Raw genomic sequence first — 21,409 nt, forward strand, 5'->3', positions numbered from 1 at the left:
CAGGGCCTGGCCACTGGAATTAGTGACAGGGAAGAATCTGAGATTAAAGCTGCTGGATGGCCTGGGCACAGAGTTAGTCACAGCAATAGCCAAGAGCAAATGGAGGCGGCAGGGGAGGGAAAGGAGGTGGCTGCTGCGACAAGAGGGTGGACTTGTATGAACTCAGTAGGAGAACTAACAGGTCATCAGTCTGTTAGAAGTTAAGCAGTGGACAAACAGGTTTAGAGAAAAATGAGCGTACACAAGTGGTGAGCAAGATTATTACTAGAGAGAGCTGGAGAACATGCCAGTAGTGAAGGAGAACAAAGATTCTGGTGTATAACAAGGTTGTGGGGCTCTCTGTGGAAAGGGGATCCTTTGGCAGAGGGACTGAGCGCTTGGGAAGTATGGTTAAATACAGAATCCTGGAGCTGGAAACAAATCCCAAAACCCACCTGTTCAGCCCATTATTTTATAAACGAGGACTGGGAAAAAAAAAAGGAGGGTTTGGCAGCATCTGGGACCTAAATCCATTAAAGGACGTGTCCCTTAGACAAGTGTCTAGCTTCATTAAGTCAGCACTGGGTAAGAGCAACTGCTGCGATCCAGCTGAGCTAGTCCTGTGTTTAAGTGTAAAGCTAATACTCTCGCCCAATTAGATGATCACAAACGGACTGCCATAATGAAAGGCATTTAAGGACCTTCCAATTTTGAAACTCAGTATTTCCAAAGTTTGTGCATAGTTAACACAGATGATATGAATAAGGTTGTTTACTAGCACAAATAAGGGTGCCATTAAAGTATTTTATTATAAATAATGGTTGGGAAGAGCCAGAAGTACCAGGGTGAAGAGCCTCTGAATCCTGTTCAATGTAACAAGTATCCAACTTGCTATGCTCCTTCTATTTGAAATGAAGTGACAGTATCTACCATCCATGTTAAACAAACAAAAGAAGGTTAACTCAATAAATATCTTTTATTAAAGAAAAACCAGAATATTGTTAAGCACCAAAACTGTATGTTGTTACATAGCATGTACAGGAAGAGAAAGATGATTGCAATACTTGGTGTACAAGTACTTAACTCTGAAGTCATGAGTGTAAAAAACATGAAATACAAAGCAACATGATAATTACAATGCAGAAAAGTTGCACTAATGAGCAAAAGGCAACAATCAAAACAATTATTGGAGATATCAGAGTATTGCTGTAAATGCTTGCTTAGTTTTTTCTTTGAACTTTTAATACTTTAGAATGTTAATTGAGCATATTGAAGTATTGTAAATTTGCAAGAGTTGGCATTTACAATACACTGTGCACACTGCCTGTGTAATGTAACAGTGTAAAAGCCATCCTTAAAAGCCAAGCACAATGTACTAGTGTTTTGCTTCTACCATTGTAATATTGCACAAAGCTAGAACTGGTTTGCCATTAAAATTTTCATTTGTCCGGAAAGGATAAAAAACATATCAGTTTCATTAGCCCTAATGGGCTTTATTCATGCAAAATGATGTGTGGCCTTCAATTTTTTATAAACTATATAGTATGGTTTCAACATTGGCAATACATACAGTACAGATGAGGGATTCAATGAGACAGTGGGGACTCCGTTCAAGTTGAAGTCACTGTACGGGTTGTACTGTCTACTTCTTTTGGTTTGTAAATAAAGGGAAAATGCCATCTTGTGATTGTATGCGTACTTAAAACCAATATAATTAGTATTGGGAAAAGCTAGAATAACTTGCTACACTCTTTGATAGTTAACCATAAAACATGCAAGTTTAAAAAAATAGCTCAAAACTTCCCTTGTTGAAACTGACCTGTATAACCAACACCTACACCTTTTGTACATGTCTACATTATTACTTTCCACCGTCCTTCCTGAACTCCCCCAAATAAGCCACTCTTAGTTATATCCGACTTTAAAAAACCCCAAGAACACCCCCCCCGACCCTCAAAACAAATGACTGCTTTGAGATTCAGTGTGAAATAACATTGGTATTTCAATATGTCAATCTCAGAGGTATTTTCTGTACATGCACCTTACAGTGTCATAATAAATGTATGAAGAAGGGGAGAAATATGTATAAATTTGGAATTCAATTAAATTCCTCAAATACCAAGCTGTACACTTACTGTGGGCAAAGAGGAAGTTTCAGAATGAATACATCTTTGAAATAACTCAATGAGCCAACATTTAATACACATACACAGGCGCACACACAGAATCCAGACTCCCTTTCACCTTTAAAAAGCCTCTGTTTACATACATGATAGTTTAGGCAATATAAACTCATTTTTTTAGGAAAAACTTTTAAATTAGACTATATTTATAGGATAAAAAATACCATTGTTTCATTTTACAAAGCAATTAAGCAGAGATTTTTTTAATGTGCTTTAACTAAAGAGCACTTTGCAGCAAAGTTCAGAAATAACTACTGAATTGTTCAGTAGCACTAAATAAATGCAACATGCTCCGACAGTAAGGTGCTTCTACTTTCCTACTTCTCTTCCATCTGAAATAAATCTTGCCAGTCAATCCTCTAACACTAAGCATAGTTCTTCTATGCGAAGCAATAAATGGGGAATAAAATCTGTTTTAAAATGCACATTTATATTAATTAAATTCAGTGCAAGAATTAGGCAAAACTTGTTAAGGTTTCTGCTTTCACTATCAAATGGCTGCATGTTAACAATGAGTCTGACACAGTTTTTAAATGTTTTACATCTGTTCAAAAAGATTTTTTACAAGTAACCTGGTGAAGTATATGAAATTTCAACTCCCTGATAAGGCCTTTAAGGACCCATTAGTACTTTACAGGCTGATATCTGATGTTAAGTACATAATAATGAAATTATAAAGATTAAAAAAACCCTATATTTAGTGAAAGAAGACTTTTCTTAGGCTAAAAGCATTGACTTAAATATATATACATACTCAGTGAGTGTAATTAAAAACTGGAGTCTTAGGGAATGTATAACATTAAATTGTATTCATTGTATACTGGTCCCATCAAACACAGAGGATGCTCCCCACTCATTTTTGTTCCACTGATACTAGAGTTTTGATTCTTCGCAAGTGCTACAGCCAAAGCATGCTTTACAAAAGTGCCACGCCCTGTGTTACCAGATATTGCCACCAAGTTCAGCTTTGGAGAAACAAGAACTTTCCCCCTCTCATTATACATAAAAGTGCTGAAAATTTTCTATGGTTTCATGTAAGAAAAGCCCCACATTCCCACTGTAGAAATACTACACCTGATCACCTGTCATAACTGTGTCTAAGAGTCCATCTGAAAATGGATTTGAAAATTGCATTTTATAGAAATGTTTCTGTTCCACAACGAAGAATTAAGGAACGATTGTTTTTATGCTGCTCACAAACTCAGTAAGCCTATAAAATGTACATCAAATAAGCAAGACAATTTTGCTTATCTTTTAAAAATCCTCTTTAGCCAGGCAATACTACAGTACCATTAAGATTTTAAACCATTAGTAATACCTTTTTTATACATGCCACATTGGTTATATATACATAATTTTAGTTGCATTAGAAGAAATATTTAAAAGTGCCATTCAAGTGAGCAGTAACATTAACCTCTACTTGCTTCCCTATTTTTAAATATGGTACAATTGAGACTAGTTTGGTAAATTAACTTATAAATGGATTTAGGCACAAGCAAGCAGCTGCTTGTGTCTTCTTAATATGGAAGTGATACCTTATCAGAAATATAACTGTCAAATATTTAAAACCTTATGAATAGTACAGGCAACTTTGTAACTGGTAACGTGATCATAAGTACCATCATAACTAAATACATACAAATATAATACTAAGGCCAAAGATGCTTATCTGATTAGGGGCAAAAAAATAGAAAGAATCTAACTATGCCTATGCAATTCTTGTTGGGTTTTGAAACTGCTTTAAAATTAAAATGAGGATTCAACTGGTCATCTCATCTTGATGGATAGTCCAACCACAGTCATTTAAAATTTTATTATTATTTGTGCGAACTCTAAAAGGTTGCTGACCTGTGGCAACATGCAGTCTTGTGGAAGGAGGAATAGGAATGTTGAAGGGAAGTGCATGTGCGACACAAGGTTGTTTACCAGAGAATGAAAGCACAGCTGGCTGCTTTAACCCACTCATCTTCAAGTGTGAGATAACCTCTACCAAGTACTGCAGCGGGACATGCTCAGAGCTGTGGGCACACCCCTACAAGGACCAGGGGAGTCTACACACCCTACATCACTTGCTAGAGACTTATTATAACATGGCTCAGGAAAATCAATTGCAGGACATTTTTATAAGTGAGCCTGCCTGTCTTTTAAATGAATCTCAGCAGTAACACTAAATAAATGCGTAGCAATTCCCTCTAGACACGAGAGTTCTAGTGCTTTTGCTGTTAATTTAACACTATATTATCCAGTGTTTTCTAAATGTCACTGAAGGAAAAGAAAAACACAACAAAACATGTTGTGAACAAGCATCCAAAGGCATAAAATTGATACATGATTTTTTTTAAGGGTTACAAATGTCCTAAATGTTTTTTCAACTACATTAACAATCAAACCAACCATTCTTTGGGTTAAAAAACATGCTTAAATGCTTTACTGATGATGGTATACAGAAAAAAAAAATCTACCTCCATTCCCCATCATGGGATGAAGATTAGATAAAACTAATCTTCTGTATTTTATCTGTATTTTTAATCTTCCCAGACGGTGAGAACAGTTAGAATAAACCAATGTATTGTGAAAATGCCGTGCAAAAGCTCCTAGTCTTATCAACAAAAGTATTACCAACATTGAAGCAGTAAGACTTTGTTTTATATAATCTGTAGCCAGAAAATTTCCTCCATAATTATTTTGAAGGAAATAACTCTTTAAAATGACAAAGATGTACACATTTCTTTTTTCCTCTGGAAAAGACCAGTTCACTGGAGGGCTTTTACACTGGGACTACTGAGTCTAGGCCAGAGAATTACCTTGTAAGAAAAGTTCTTTTTGGTACTTCAGTTCTTAACTCCCTTCACATAAGGCCAAGAGCTGTCTTATGAAGAACTACACTCTACAGAGTACTGGAAAGTGAGCCCAACATATCTACCTTCATTCAAGCCCACGGCAGTCCAGCTGAGAATTCGTAATGGCTCCATTCATGGAACTGCACCTTCGGGACTCCATTACCACAAAGTCAGCTACTGTTTGAAAATTTAGTGACACAGGCTCTCCCCCACAATTCCACTCTAAGCATGTGAGGACAGTAAAATGCCAGTTAAGGAGGCTTTTCTGACTATCTACTTTCTTTGCATATTTGTTGAACATTGAGCACACATTTTTTTCACTGGGGAGCATAAAAATAAAAACTTAAATGGTGCATGACAAGGAGACTTAAGATCTGCATCCCTATTATAGAATCATGATTTTTGATTCTCAATAGGAAAGTCACGTTGAGTTACAGTAATCAAACAATAGTTCAAACAAAAGACTAAAAAAATTTGAAATATTTATTGCTTCTCATAAACAAAGCTGCACATAAAATTCAAACTATTATAAATTCACAATTATGAAGAGCTATTTAAAAGCATGGAAATTTTTTCTTTGAAAACTTACAAAGTATAAGAGTGTGTGGTCTTCTAAAAATATGCCATGTTAAATGTATCATGTTGTGGTAAACACATTAACAGATGTATCTCCATAGTTATATATCTTTCCAGATGTTGTTCAACATCTTTATGAAAATTCCTTTGGAGATGAGTAATGTGGAAATTTTCATCAGATATATTTCTCTCTGATTTTCTTTCAATTCCTGGCCTATAGCTATCAAGATGAAGTTCTTTGTCAGTGTCACACTACTTATATAAGCTGATATAGAAGAAGTTCTGTAACTTTCAAGCGGATGACTGACTACTCAGTGCAGTCCCAATACAGCTCACAGTAGACCCCTGTCAGCCCGTGTTCTTCCAATTCATAGTGACCACTAGCTTTACTGGCACTGCAAGTACGTTAATGGGTGGACAGGAGGGGAAGGTGGTTTAAAAAAACAACAACCCAAGGATCTCCTTGAAAGGCCTTTTCTTCACTGTAGTCAGGAGCATCCACATCTAACACTCCACCATCTATTGGAATGACTGGAAAAGTGATAACTTGCCAATTGTGCTTCCTTTTTTTTCCACACTGAGCCAATACATTTTGGATCTAATGGAATCCAATTGTGGAACCAAGTGCTTAATATTTGTTTTCCAAAAGAATATGAATCGATCTTCAACTGCAGATGTTTTTCTTTCTGTTGAGTCACCTGTTTACAAACAAAATAATAAAGTGTATTATGAAAGGACAACCTATGAAAGGGAAGTGTGTATATATATGCTTTCTCGTACCTTTTGCAATATCCAGAATGAACACTGATGTTTTTCCTTATAAATGGCCATTTATACAGCCAGTGTATGAGACACTTAAAAAGAAAGGATATGCTTGTATTCAAAAAGCGGTAAAAATAAAAACCTTACATATGGATATTGATCTCTGTAAAAGGTTGTATGTTATTTTCATTTTCATTTTTATTCCTTTTACCCTAACATTTATGTCGAAGCAAAATACAAAAAAGAAAAATACAATCTAAAAATAGTTGCCTCACAAACTGCCAGCGTAATAACAATTAAATGGTATCTTTAAAATTTACTAGGGAACAATTTCTGTTATACTGACATTCAGAGAATAGGATTATCGCATTTTTCAGACCATAAGATGCAGCTAGGTTTTAGAGGAGGAAAATAGGAAAAAAATTTTTGAAGCAAAAAATGTGGTAAAATATTTACTAACATCCTTTAAAGCAGAAATCCTGTAGTGAGCCAGGTAAGGTACACTTGGACTGTAAGACGCACCCCCCATTTCTCCCCCAAATGGGGGGGGGGTACGTCTTATAGTCCAAAAAATATGGTAATACTAGTTTTTAAATGTTTTACCAGGACTTTTAAAAATTCAAAATAGTTGTGTTTGAGATGTGTGCTTACCTATGGCACAGAGCATTTATATAAAAGGCCCACTTATCAGATGAAAGCTGACAATGCACATGAATAAAATACTGGGCTGGCCAAAAAGGCTGCTTAATTTTTTCTCTAAAATAAAAGACACATTCTTCATTTTCACTAATAACTTCATTGATTTGGATATTTGGAGTATGTCAGCTGTCTCCTACGTGGTGTAACATTGACGGATCTCAATTAATGTCTCGATTTGATCACTGTCAACTTCAACTGGGCTACCCGACCGTGGCGCATCGTCCAGGGAGGAATCTCCCGCACTAAACTTCACAAACCACTGCTGACACATTCAAACAGTCGCAGCACCTTCTCCATATGCTGCACAAATCTTTTTTTTTGCTTTTTCAGTTGAATTTTTACCTTTCTTGAAATAATAAAGCATAATATGCTGAAAATGTATATTTTCTGCCATCTTTAATATTAAAATCGCTACCCCAAATTCACCAATTTTAGTAAGTTTTTAAATAAATGCATGCTGATATGACAGCTATCACAATACAATCTAACAAAATTGCTTCAAATTAAGTTATACTTAATTTTGGCCAACCCGATACTAACTTATTTTATAGTTCTGCATTATCTGATACTGTAACTACGTATGTGTGGCTACTGAGCACTTAAAATATGGCCAGTGTGACTAAGAAGCCGAATTTTTTATTTTATTTAAATTAAAATCTGAAGTACTGTAAAATATTTGTCCACTAAATACAATTTTATTGTTTTGCTAGTACATTTCACTTTTTATCACTGAATATTTAGCATCCAAACTGAGATGTGCTACATTGTAATTTATACAAGTGTACGAGGCAGATTTTGAAGACTCAGTACAAAAAAAATATAAATTACATCATAAACTTTATATTGAAAACATGTTGAAAGACACTGTTTTGAATATATCATGTAAAGTATTAGTAAAATCGATTTCACCCATTCCTTTTTACCTTTTTTAAATATGACTGTTAGAACTTCTAAAATCCTATCTGTGGCTCACACTGTATTTCTATTAGACAGCGTTATTATACTGACTTCATAAGTTTAAGGACCCCCCAGGAAACAAATTAGAAACTCAATAAAAAGTGTATATAATCTGCAAATTTCCTTATGTTTAGAAATGCCCTTCAAGAACACTATTACCTATAGTAACCTATGAAAAGAGCAGAATGGGGCATCTTCTTGTTTTACTTCATGGAGTTTTGAGAAATTAGCTCTTCAAAGAAGTATGCAATTACATTAATGATTTAAAACCTCTAAGAATGATGCTAATTCAAAATAGGAAATACAAATTATAGCCTTTTCAGCTATCTTCAGCGAAGTATCTAATAGTTCAGAACCTTTAAAAGGGATTTCCCAGGGCCACATAACAGGCAGTGAAACACTACTCCTTTATCACCGCCGGCTCAATGCAGGGGGAGTACACCCAGTCTACTGATTGCCTGGAAGTATTTCATTGTTTCTGTTAAACAATGAAAATTGTCTCTTATACTACATACACCAGCCATAAAAAATCCAGTCAAATAAAGAAAAGCTTTAGACAATTTTCAAAGTGGTATTTATCATGAACATATTCTTAATATCTGATATAAGGCTAAATTAGAGCCCAAAGCTACAAATAACAGCCCAGCACGTGAACACAGGAACTACTGCTGCAGTGTCTATGTGTTTGGGCAGGATCTGGTGGGATGGAAAACGACAAACAAGAATGGGCTGGCCTGAGCAACTGCTGATAGGCCATGCACCCTGACTGGGCCACCGCAGGAAACTGTAATAAAAGGACTAAACAAACTTGTCTGTGTGAAAGGCCCAGCTAAGGATTAACCAATCAGCACTAAGATGGGACTGTGAGGCATAGGCTGAGGACCTCACTGAGCAGCTCACTGAGGCACAGGAGACAAGGCAACAGGTGGCATGCACTGTAACGTAGGAGACAATCTACAAATATCCAGAGGGGAAAAGATTCCCAGTCAGACACACCTGGGCCTCTGGACAGAAACACACAAAGTAGACACACTGATATATTTATATCCCTCTGCAAAGCACAGTGCACATATGTATAAACCCAAATGCTTTGAAATTATCCGAGGATCCAGAAAGTCCTACAGAGTGACTGTTAATAAGGACCTCTATAAGTAAGGCCCTGAGGAAAACGGACACCAAAAGCCCAAGACCCATGGGAGGACCACGGTACTCTGGAATGTCGGCTCTAGCACATTAAAGGTAATACACAACCACCTCCCAAGAAGAATGTGATTTTTTCCACCCATTTTGTTAAACTACTGATCTTTGCAGATGCTGCTAGGGAGAGATGGGATTGGGAGTGTAGAGGAGGAACATTCTCTTGATGGACCCATGCCCAAAACAAACAGGTAAAACTGCTTTTAGTAATATCTGATGTCTAAAATAGTATATTTGAACATGTAATCAATATAAAAATTAATGATAGGTTTTTTTTTTGCATTAAGTCTTCAAAATACAGATGTATTCCTGCATATACATCAGATCTACTTGGTCAGAATCCTGGGGACTGAAGGCCAGGAATCTACACTTTTAATAAGCTTTCCAGGTAATCCCAAGCATGTTTAAGAATAGCTGTGCTAATGAATAAGTTTATGACTCCTTTCCTTACTCCCTCTAGGACTATGAGTCTTCCACCTTTTGGTGAGTGTTGTGAAGCTATATACTCTTTAATTTATGTAATTAGCTTGTTAAAATGTACTGGAGTATAACTCTATTATGTTAGGAGAATGCCAAATGTGTAACCAATACCCAACTGGGGTAACTCAATAAGGTAAATGTGTGTGTGTTGTGTAAACTTTACATTTGTGTTAACTGCAATTTTAACTAATGCACTAACTATAGTAAGTCTTAAAGTGATAAACCTCAGTTTTAAAGGCTTAGAAAGCTAAATAATCAGATAATACAATTATTTTTCTAGACTGATCTTCAAAAATTCCATTTTGGATAGCTAATAAGACATCAAAATTCAGTATGTATAAGTTTGTAATCAAAATACTTCAATTAGAAAAAGCCTTTTCTGTGTTTTAAAGCTAGAAGACGACATCATGTTATTCAAATAAGACTATCTTCTTTACTTGGGACAAAGCTATACTGCAGAATTTTTAGTGAGCTGGATGTAAAAAACAGCATTTACAAAGCAGTATCTTTGAAAAGTGCTTTTCCATTAAGTTTCTAGAAACTACAGAAGTAAAACCTGAAGTTTATAAATTTATGACTTAATTACAATTAAACTGTGTAATAAATAGTAAACCTCAGACTCAATAAAAATATAACAGACCTCATTATACAATATAAAAGCTATGTTACCAAATGCTACTGAAGAAGGAAAGACCATTTACTTGTCAGTTTTCCCATTCTGTGCAAGGCAAAGTCTCCTCTTCATCCTCTGACTCAGGGGACGCTTCTTTGATTCTTCGAAGAGCTTCATGGATGCTCCGTGTTAAAGGGTCTGTGTCAGGCAGCAGCGTGAAGGATTCTCTCAAAACTTCCTTCTGCACCTTCTTCAATTTCACCCCCTTCCTTATTTGTGCCAAGATATTATTACTATCATCTTCATCAGGAAAAGGAGGCAGAGTTCGCTGTTCAACCTTTTTCAGATGGAAACTACCACGTTTCAAGGAAGCTAGCACCTCATCCATAGGTGAGCTCACTTTAGAAAAAGAAAGAGAACAATTACAGTTAGGATCACACTTAAAACTACAGTATAACCTCCAGACTTTAGGACTGTGACAGCCCATGACACTGGAAAAACCATCTATAAAATGGACCATGAAGTGTGAACAGAAAAGACTGCCAAAGCACAGGGGATCCATTATGCTTATAAAAAGAAATCTCAAGACTCAAATTCCATGTCAGGTATTATTTGGCATTTCTATCATTTCCCATGGGAGAGAAGGGAACAGACTGGGAGCTAGAAGGTGGTCTTTAGTAATAGCATGGGTGAGGCCTCCAAAAATTTCCATAATGCACCAGCCCAATCCAAATTCAGACAGTGACTGGGTTAACACATTCAATTTAAAAAAATTAAATTTTGGTTTATTATAGTGACTTTTCATTTAGTTGTTTTACACATGAAATTCTACTTGGGTTATAGTAAAAAATATTTTACAGCATGGTCTCTCAGATTAAAATGCAACATGCAAAATGTTTTATATAATGTTCTCCTTATGCAAGCTAAAGCTCCGTAAGGGCCAGGATTATTCTCTGTTCTCTTCAAAAATAGCTTTTAGGCGTAAATGACATGCAAGAAATTGTACATATTACTCCCTGTTCTTCTTTGCTTCTTTATACAAAAAGTGTGCCAAAGTCCTCAATAAACACGTGACCAAACATTATACTGTCCTGCCAGTGTCATCCTAATGTGACAATTCTGACCAGATGACTTAAGCTTTCTGATGTGAATACCTTTTTTGTATTTCCAAGGTTTAAAAATCAGACTTTCTTACACAAAAGGAGCCACATACTAAGTATTACCAAATATATCAAGAATCACTTCAGAAGATATATTTTTAAAAACATACGTAATAACTAAAGGTACACATTTCTTATTTGTACACATTTATTGATGTGGGTTGGTAAGAATTCTGCCTTGCAGTGACCCTGAAAACCTACCTGCTACCAAATGATGTCTAAAAATAAAAGAATATTTTAAGCTTTGTAAGGTCCTATGAAATAAAAAATCCTTTGATTGTGCTTCACTTTATTCAACAGTTGAACATGAAAATCTCTTTTTAACTTACCTCTCCTTCTCTGCAAACCTTCAGCAGTCTTTTTGAGCTTCTTCCTGGCACTGACCAGCTGGCTACTATCAAAGAGGTGTGCTGAAGGGGCACTCGCAGACTTAGGGATCCTCTTCTCGGTCCCCTCCATTCTAGGCAGACCTTTCTCCAGTGTCTCTGGGATACTGTCCTTAGCAACAGGCAGAGGTGGTGGTGGGGGGGGGAGGGGGAGGAGGTGGTGGGGGGGGAGGTGGTGTTGGAGGAAGAGGTGGTGGGACTGGATCTGTGGTAACAGAACCTGGTTCAAGGTCATTATTATTCAAAAGTGAAAGAGAAACAGTGGGAGACAGTTCCGAGGTAACACCACTGAGAGGTAATGAAGTGTCTTCAAGTTGTACTAACGAAGTATCTTCAAGTTGTATGAGGCTTTGGGCTTCTGTTTTCTGTGATGACCCAAGTTTGCCTCTTCCTTCCTCTACCTCTTCACTTTTCTCTTCTACCTGCAGTGCTCCTGGTACAGAGTCGCATTGGTCCTCGCAGGGCACAGGACTGGTGGCACTCCTCCTTCTTGCATGAGCCAGTCGCAATCTGGTTGATTTAAGTATAACTTGACCAGGGTACCTCTAAAAAATCAGAAGTTATCATAATTGGTTAAATTATATTAAAACAACTTATGAACAAATGGCTATTTTCTCCCTCAAATGAAAGATGTTATTTGGAGATTTTGTAATTTTCAGGGAAAATTCTTTAATATATACAGAAAACCAGAGTACTTTTCAAACAGTTACCACCAAACTATTATTTGCTTATTATCAAATTCTTTATCAAGGCCTTGTATCCTTTTATTGACTTAAGCAATTATTCAAAATTACCATAGGATTAATAAAAGGTCTTTACTGCATAAAAGCATGCATTTAGATGAAAATATGATAGCAATGTAAATTATACAACATAAATGATGTCTAACACACTATATATACACCTGCTCACAGACAAAATTTTTTGTAGTAGTAACTGCCATACAAGACTCTCATACTATGTTTTTACTACAGTGAAATGCATTGAGTTAATGTATTTACTTAACTCAAGGCTTATCCTTATATTAAGGACTAGTCCATCTACACTCCCTCCCCCTTTTACTATAATACTAAGAGGACTTTATCAAAAGCTTCCTTCACCTATAAGATGATCTCTCACCACGGACAGTGAAAATAAGGCTCCTGAGCACCTTGACAACTAAAATCACTCAGCTTACACGCAGTTAAAAGGAAATATTTAGCTGCTGTGATATCAGTGTCCAGAGTCGAGGGTTAGCCTGGTAAGAAAACTGCTGAGGCCATTTCTCAGGTATGCGGACCCACCCTCTATTTCTGTCACCGGTCATTTCTATAGATTATTACCAGAGGTCGATGCTTGAAATGGAGTTGGTTATAAACTAATTAACTTTATAAAACTCAAGAGGAATCCAGGCTCCCCGGAGGCCATGACCATTCCCCTGATACTACACTGAAGTGGTAGGCCAAGGGTTACAAGAATATTAATTCTGGAAACAACCAGAGGAAAGGTAGCTATGCAATCAAGCTACTAATTTAAAAACATAAAAGGACTGATATAATTATTTTCTAAATAACAAAGGGAAAACCAAGTTTTTCTCATACAAATAAATCTTACAATAGAAATGTGCATGTAGCAATGAAAAACAATACAATGATCATACTTGTATTACCTGTTTAAAAGTTCGAAGTCTATCCAGTGTTCTCTGTCTTTCTTGGCTAACCCAGGCACTTTTTCTTTCTTCTTCATCATGTAATTTTTCTCTCTTCTGGTAAGAAAATTAATAGTAATTTCATTATGATGTTTCCCATTTCTTTTTATCGCTAACAGGAAAAAACAAGAGAGTTCTCCCAGTATATTAGTAATCTAGGTCACTCCAAAGAATGACACATTAAACAAAATGTTTTTTAAAAAAATTTATTTATTTTTAGAGGGAGGGTGAGAGAAGGACAGAGAGAGGGAGAGAAACATAAATGTATGGTTGCCTCTTGTGTGCCCCCTACTGGGGACCTGGCCCGCAACCCAGGCATGTACCCTGACTGGGAATCAAACTGGCGACCCTTTGGTTTGCAGGCCACCACTCAAATCCACTGAGCCACACCAGCCAGGGCTGAACAAAATATTTTACTTTTTGCATTTACTTCCAATTAAAGATGTTTACTCCGTAAAATAGAATAAAATCTTTAAATTAAAAAAGTTTCACTTTTGGGGTTCTGACTTAACCAATTTTAGTATGAAATACTTGCAGCTGCTATATTCTGCTAACTCAAATAATAGATCTTAAAAATAAAATCAGTAACCACTTGGTTAGTAATTTACATATTACACCTTAGGCAACCAATATAGCCAGCAGTTGCGGAAGGGGGGGGGAGTACTTCCAGCATTATACATGAATCATTTGAATCAACTATCTCAACTTATAGTTGACATTTATTTATCTGCACAAAAATTTAAAATTTTTCCTGTGTTCCTGAATCACCTGTAAGTTGTCTAACCTTTCTTCCATTTGTCTGCTGTCTTTTCCAAAATCAATTTTCCATTATTCTCTTTTCTGGTACCTCTTTCTTTCTTCCCACCAACTTGTCCTTGAACAATATAAACTCTAATGGCAGTTTACTGCTATGTTTGCCTTGGATGATTATATCAAAATCTAAAATGACTTGAATCTTCAGACTAAAGTGTACATGAATTTTCAGGAAACCCTCATACACGGTGATCAACTGGTAAAGTTACTAGATTTCTAGAGTAAAGAAAGATTTTTTATGGATATCGAGGCAGAAAAATCAAGTCTCATAAGGGGGTGTGGATTGGGAGAGGTTACTTCAGGCCTCTCTACTGCAACATTCAATGCTACAAGACAGTGTGGTAATGTCTTCAAAATTTAGATGAAAAGGAAATATGACAGCATCATCCAGCCAAATTATCCTTTATGTATAATAAAGGAAACAGACAAGCATTCCCAAACTACCAGACTCAAAAAATACAGCAACCATGAAACGTTCCTAAATAGTATCTTAATGAAATCCAATCATCTCCAAGATGAATCAAACTAAACTCAGGAAAAGTTAAGTTGTGGCGGGGATTATTTACTGGATGGTGACAGAAGGCAACCCAAAGTGGGTACCTGGTAGCATTCTGTTTATCAATCTAGGTGCTGGTTATACAGGTATGTTCATCTTGTGAAAATTCTTCATGTTATATAATTATGAGCTATATACTTTTCTGTATGTATGTTATGTATGTATTATACTTCAAAAAAGCAATAAAAGGTTTTCATAACAAAGTATTTTTTTAAGAAGATAAGAACAGACAATGATTAGTCAGGGTGCGTATCAGAGCATGAAGGAAATAGGTAGTATTAAAAGAAGCCATCATGAGCAAAATAATTGAAAAAGTTCTGATGAATTTCCATAAACTACAGCTTAAACGAACTATAGAAATGATCCCTGAAAGTACAGTCTTCTACAGCTTAAACGTATGTATTCCAGGAGTACTTTCTTTTTTATTCTTTCCCCTTTTTAAAAATCCTCAACTGAGAATATCAACATTTATTGATTTTAGAGAGAGAGGAAGGGAGAGAGAGAAAGAAAGAGAGGAAAGAAAAACACAGATGTGAGAGAGAAACATCAGTCAGCTGCCTCTCATATGTGCTCTGACCTGGGATCGAACCCAGACTCCCTTATGGGTTGTAAGGGGTGATGCTGCAACCGACCAACCCATCCAGCCAGGGCCCATGTGTACTTTCTTGAAGTGAAACTCAGGAATTATGAATGAGTGTGGTTACATAAAACAAGAATGAATTTTTTAATGGAAAGATCTGACTTGTTTCCTGACCACCATTTTCTTTCTTTACCCAAAATGTTTGAGCTTAAAAAAAAGTAATAAGCAAGTAATTTTACATTTATAACTATTGTTTTTCAGCTTATGATCAAATATTAAACCTCCACAGTCTTACTTACATATTTAATTTGCAAAGACTTCTAGAAGAAATTCTTGAAATAATAAGGCTAACATCTAGGGATCTACATTTTAAATAATCTACCACCCAACTGCTGAAAAAGGTAGTATAAAGCTAGCTTTGAAAAACAGTGATTTATCCTGATCTAAGACAAGTTTCATTTTCTGCTATCTATACATGTTAAAGATTACTAGATAATTAAAAATTCATTCTCCCACACAATGAAGAATTCTACCCAAAGCTGGTATTCGGCAAATGACATTACACATATGACATTTATTTTTGAGATTTCCCCAAGTATCCATTTCCTCATTGTCCCATAAAACTCTTTGAGAAAGGATTTAATATTCTTTCTAAAAGCACTTAGTTATGCCATCCACCAAAGTATTAGCCTTTTATCAGAAGCCAAAAATCTTCATGTAGTAAGGAACAAATTCTAAGGGATCTCAAAAACAAGCTGATAGTGTAGGTGCTGCTGGTGATAGTAGAGGGCATTCTGACACATGTGTTCTGCTAAGTCTAACCTTCCTTATAAACCAGTTTCTGACCCATGAAAATAGTAAAAAATAAAACTGAAATAATTAATTTACCTATTTCTAGCTGATAAGAAAAAGAAGAACCATACAGTTAATGGGTAGTTTGGCTACTTTTATGTGCTTAAAATCAAAAAGTAAGGGGCTTCAGCTAACATATGCCAAAATAAGTTTCAGTGATAGTATAGACAGATTTGGCCTTGTGTGTTACACTGAAGAAAACTTTTCATCAAGCATATATAGTGATGTGGTCATGTCATCATTACTACTGTTTAATGAAATATAAATCAGTGGTGTTGACTAACCTAAGATGTGTCTGAAAAAACTAATATCAGAATAATAGACTGCAGGCATGACGAGGTACAAAAAATACTGGGAGTGGAAGGTTTTGAAAAAACTATTCCCAATGGAGGGGCACACTGCCAATAGAGGGGAACTTCTTCAACTTGACAAACAACACTAACAAAAATGCCACAGCTAGTATCATACTTAATGGTTAGAAAGTGGAAGCTTTCTTGTTCAGAACATGAAAAGACAAAGATGTCTCCCCTGACCACTTCTTTTCAACACTGTATTGGATGGTCTAGCTAATGCAAAGAAAAACAAAAACAGGTATACAGACTGGGAGAGAAGATATAAAACTGTCTTTTATTTGCAGGAGACATCACTGTCTACACAGAAAATTTGAAAGAACTGACACAAGAAAAAAAAAGGAAAGAAAAAGAAAACTCTTGGAAATAATAAGTGATTAAAGCAAAGTTGCAGGATGAAGGCATAGGTAGATACACTTTGCTTCCTTGTACAACCAAAAGAAGGGTAACAACCAATTTAGACAAAACAACTAGAACTGCCAGGAAATCTAACTGTAGGGAAATCCTACAACCAAGGAGTTAAAGAAGAGATATTCATCCAGATGGGTAGAGGTGGAGATTGGTAGCTAGGGCAGAGGGGACACGTGGCAAGGCGGCGGCTAGAGGACCAGGTGGGCAAGGTGGGAGCTGACGGACTGGGTGGTCCCACATTCACATAGGGACAAACTGGAAAGAACAGCTGGGAAGTGAGAGAGACAGAATTCCAGCATGGGGAAATAAAGCCTCAAAATCTCTAGCTGTAAAAACCTGTGGGGGTTACAACAGCGGGAGAAACTGCCAGTCTCACAGGAGAGTCCGTTGGAGGAACCAACAGGGACCTAGAACATACACAAACTTACCCACCCTGGAATCAGCACCAGAAGGGCCCAATTCACTTGTGAGCAGTGAGGGAAGTGACTGACAGTGGAGTGAGACCGGAACAAGCAGCAATGTTTCCTTGCTGACCCCTCTCTCACATACAGTGCCACAACGCAGCAAATTGGGTTGTCACACCATGGCAAATACCTAAGGCTCCTCCCCTTACAATGTAATAGGTGTGCCAAGACAAAGAAATATTTGAAATGAAAGAAGAGATCAAAACTACAGAAAAATAACTAAGTGATGAGAAGAATGCCAACCTATCAGATGCAGAGTTCAAAACACTGGTAACCAGGATGCTCACAGAATTGACTGAAGATGGATACAAACAAAGGGAAGAAGGGAAGGCTATGAAAAGTGAAATAAAGGAAAACATACAGGGAACCACCAGTGTAGGGAAGGAAACCGGGACTCAGACCAACAATTTGGAAAAGAAGGAAGAAATAAACATTCAACGAGAACAGAATGAAGAAACAAGAATTCAAAAAAGTGAGGAGAGGCTTAGGAACCTCTGGGACAACTTTAAAACCTCCAACATTCGAATCATAGGGGTGCCAGAAGGAGAATAGGAAGAGCAAGAAACTGAAAATTTATTTGAAAAAATAATGGAGAACTTCCCTAATCTGGCAAAAGAAATAAACACACACCTCCAGGAAGCTCAGAGTCCCAAAGAAGTTGGACCCAAGTATGAACACACGAAGACACATCAAAATTAAACTGCCCAAAATTAAAGATGAGAGACTCTTAAAAGCAGTAAGAGAAAAGGAGAGAGTTACCTACAAAGGAGTTCCCATAAGACTATCAGCTGATGTTTCAAAAAAAAAACCTTGCAGGTAAGAACAGACTGGAAAGTATTCAAAGTCATGAAAGGCATGAAAATCATGAATGACCTACATTCAAGATGACTCTATCCAGCAAAGCTATCAGTTAGAATGAAGGGCAGATAAAGTGTTTCCTAGATAAGGCCAAGTTAAAGGAGTTCACCATCACCGAGCCCTTATTATATGAAATGTTAAAGGGACTTATCTAAGAAAAAGAAGATGATCGAAAATATGAACAGTAAAATGACAACAAACTCACAACTATCAACAACCGAACCTAAAAACCAAAAAACACTAAGCAAACAACTAGAACAGGAACAGCAGCACAGAAATACAGATCACATGGAGGGTTATTAGTGGGGAGGGGGCTAACTCCATCAACGTGGCTAACACTGTTTGACACACCTGGGAAATTCACAGACTCTGCACCACCCAACTTACGGGCCCACCCAAGCAGCTTTTCCATATGAATGGCTGGTCTTGGTTCATGCTTCACAACTTCCTAAATCCTCTCAAATGAGGAAGGGCTGACCTCAGTGAGCCCCAGGCCCAGCACCAGCAGCAATCAGCCTAGATTTCACAGCTTGGCTATGCTTGGGTATCTCCAAGCCTAGCACAAGTAACAGTAAACTCAGACTGCTTTATGGCTCAGGCAGGGTGGCCCTGGGTAAAGCACAGGTGGAGGCTGACCTTGGCCTACTCTACCTGGGAAACCCCAAGGCCAGTGCATCCAGTGGACAGCTACAGACCAGACCATGTCAGAGCTCTGCAATCCTGCCTTTGCACAGCTTATCCTCCATGGAGGACAGAGGTTGGTAGTCAGTGGTCACAGCCAATCCTTGCATCTGACTGATCTGGGTAAATCCCTCCCATTGATCTCATATAGCAACTGAGGCTCAACTACAAGAGGAGGGTGTAATCAACCCACACGAAGGGCACAGCTTAGTACTCAGCTTGGGTGATAGGGGAGGCCGTGCAACTGGACCTTACAGGGCACCTACTACATTAGGCCACACTACCAAGTCACGGAGTCAAAGCAGCTCTACCAGATACATAGAAACACAGGGAGGCTATCAAAACTAGGAGACAAAGAAACATGGCCCAAATGAAAGAACAGATCAAAACTCCAAAAAAAGAGCTAAACAAAATGGAGATAAACAATCTATCAGATGCCAAGTTCAAAACACTGTTTATAGGATGCTCGAGGAACTTAGTGAGGACATCAACAGCGTAAAAAAGATCCAGTCAGTAACGAAGGAAACGCTAACTGAAATAAATAATTTACAGGGAAACAACAGTAGAGTGGATGAAGCTAAGAATCAAAAATCAATGATTTGGAACATAAGGGAACAAAAAACAACCAATCAGAACAACAAGAAGAAAAAACAATCCAAAAAAATGAAGACAGTATAAGCAGTTTCTGGGATAACTTCAAGAATTATCAACATTTGCAACATGGGGGTACCAGAAGGAGGAGAAAGAGCAAAAAAAGAGACAGACTAGAAATCTATCTGAAAAAATAATGAAAGAAAACTTCCCTAAAAATAATGAAAAACAGACATGCAAGTCCAGAAAGCACAGAGTCCCAAACAAGATGGATGCAAAAAGGCCCACTTCAAGACACATCATTATTAAAATGCCAAAGGTTAAAGATAAAGAGAGTCTTAAAAGCAGCAAGATAAAAGCAGTTAGTTACCTACAGGGGAGTTCTCGTAAGGCTGTGAGCTGATTTCTCTAAAGAAACTTTGCAAGCTAGAGGGATTGCCAAGAAATATTCAAAATCATGAAAAGCAGAGACCTACAGCTAAGATTGCTCTATGCAGCAAAGCTATCATTTAGAATCAAAGCACACATAAAGATCTTCCTAGGCAAGAAAAAACTAAAGGAGTTCACCATCATCAAACCCTGATTATATGAAATGTTAAGGGGAGTTACTTAAGAAAAAGAAGATCAAATCCATGAACAATAAAATGACAATAAATACATACTTATCAACAAATGAATCTAAAAACTAAGCAAACAAGAAGAACAGAGACAGATTCATTGATGCAGAGAACATTTTTATGGTTGCCAGATGAGAAGAGGGTATGGGGAATGGTTGAAGAGGTGAGAAGATTAAGAAGTACAAATAGGTACTTACAGAATAGCCATGGGGATGTAGTATACGGTATATGAAATGGAGAAGCCAAAGAACTTACACACAAGACACATGGACATGAACAATGGTGGGGAGACTGCTGGGTGGAATGGGGCCAAAGGGGAAAAATTGGGATAACTGTCATAGCATAATCAATAAAATATAAGTTAAAAACGTTTCTATACAGAGACAAAGACTTACATCAATGGAATAGAATACAGTGCTCAAAAGAAGACCCATACAAATGTAATTAACTGATTTTTAACAAAGGAGCAAAGGCAATTCGATGGAGAGTTGACAGGTTTTTCAACAAATGGTGCTAGAGCTACTAGAAATCCACATGCAAACAAACAAAAGTTTATCCACAGACCTTACACCCTCCAAACTCACTCAAATATCAACTCAAAATGGATCACAGACCTAAATGCAAAACCATAGAGCTCCTTGAATATAATTAGGAAAGAAATACGATAGCTTTTTAGATAGAACATCAAAGATACAACCCACGAAAGAAAATTTGGCTAAAATGGACTTTATTAAAATTAAGAAGGTTTGCCCTGTGAGAGATACTCAAGAGAATGAAAGGACAGGGTGTAGATTTGGAGAAGATACTTGCAAAAGACATACATATCTGATAAAGAACTGTTATAAAGCATGAAAACTTTTATTTATTTTTTTTAAAGATTTTATTTACTTTTATACAGGTGGAAGGGAGGGAGAAAGAGAGTGAGAGAAACATCAATGTGTGGTTGCCTCTCATGCGCCCCCTACTGGGGACCCAGCCTGCAACCCAGCCATGTGCCCTGATTGGGAATTGAACTGGAGACCCTTTGGTTTGCAGGCTGGTGCTCAATCCACTGAGCATCAGCAGCCAGAGCAAAAAAATTCTTTAAACATTAAGAAAACATCCCAGTTAAAAAATG

General features: G+C 37.0%; 1 protein-coding gene and 1 pseudogene across 1 annotated transcript in view; both read right to left on the minus strand.

Annotated features, from left to right (window-relative positions):
• Nucleotides 1-941: 941 nt before the first annotated feature.
• JMY (junction mediating and regulatory protein, p53 cofactor) overlaps nt 942-21,409 on the minus strand; it is a 91,575-nt gene continuing 71,107 nt past the window's right edge. Inside the window, 5 exon segments of the mRNA XM_053912264.2 lie at nt 942-6,276; nt 10,368-10,685; nt 11,776-11,977; nt 11,979-12,377; nt 13,481-13,576. Of these exon segments, the coding sequence (XP_053768239.1) occupies nt 10,378-10,685; nt 11,776-11,977; nt 11,979-12,377; nt 13,481-13,576 (1,005 nt within the window). The 3' untranslated portion in view covers nt 942-6,276; nt 10,368-10,377.
• On the minus strand, nt 15,179-15,270 carry LOC112307574 (small nucleolar RNA U3; annotated as a pseudogene).

The sequence above is a fragment of the Desmodus rotundus genome, chromosome 1 (genome assembly GCF_022682495.2).
Source record: "Desmodus rotundus isolate HL8 chromosome 1, HLdesRot8A.1, whole genome shotgun sequence".
Classification (NCBI taxonomy): Eukaryota; Metazoa; Chordata; class Mammalia; order Chiroptera; family Phyllostomidae; genus Desmodus; species Desmodus rotundus.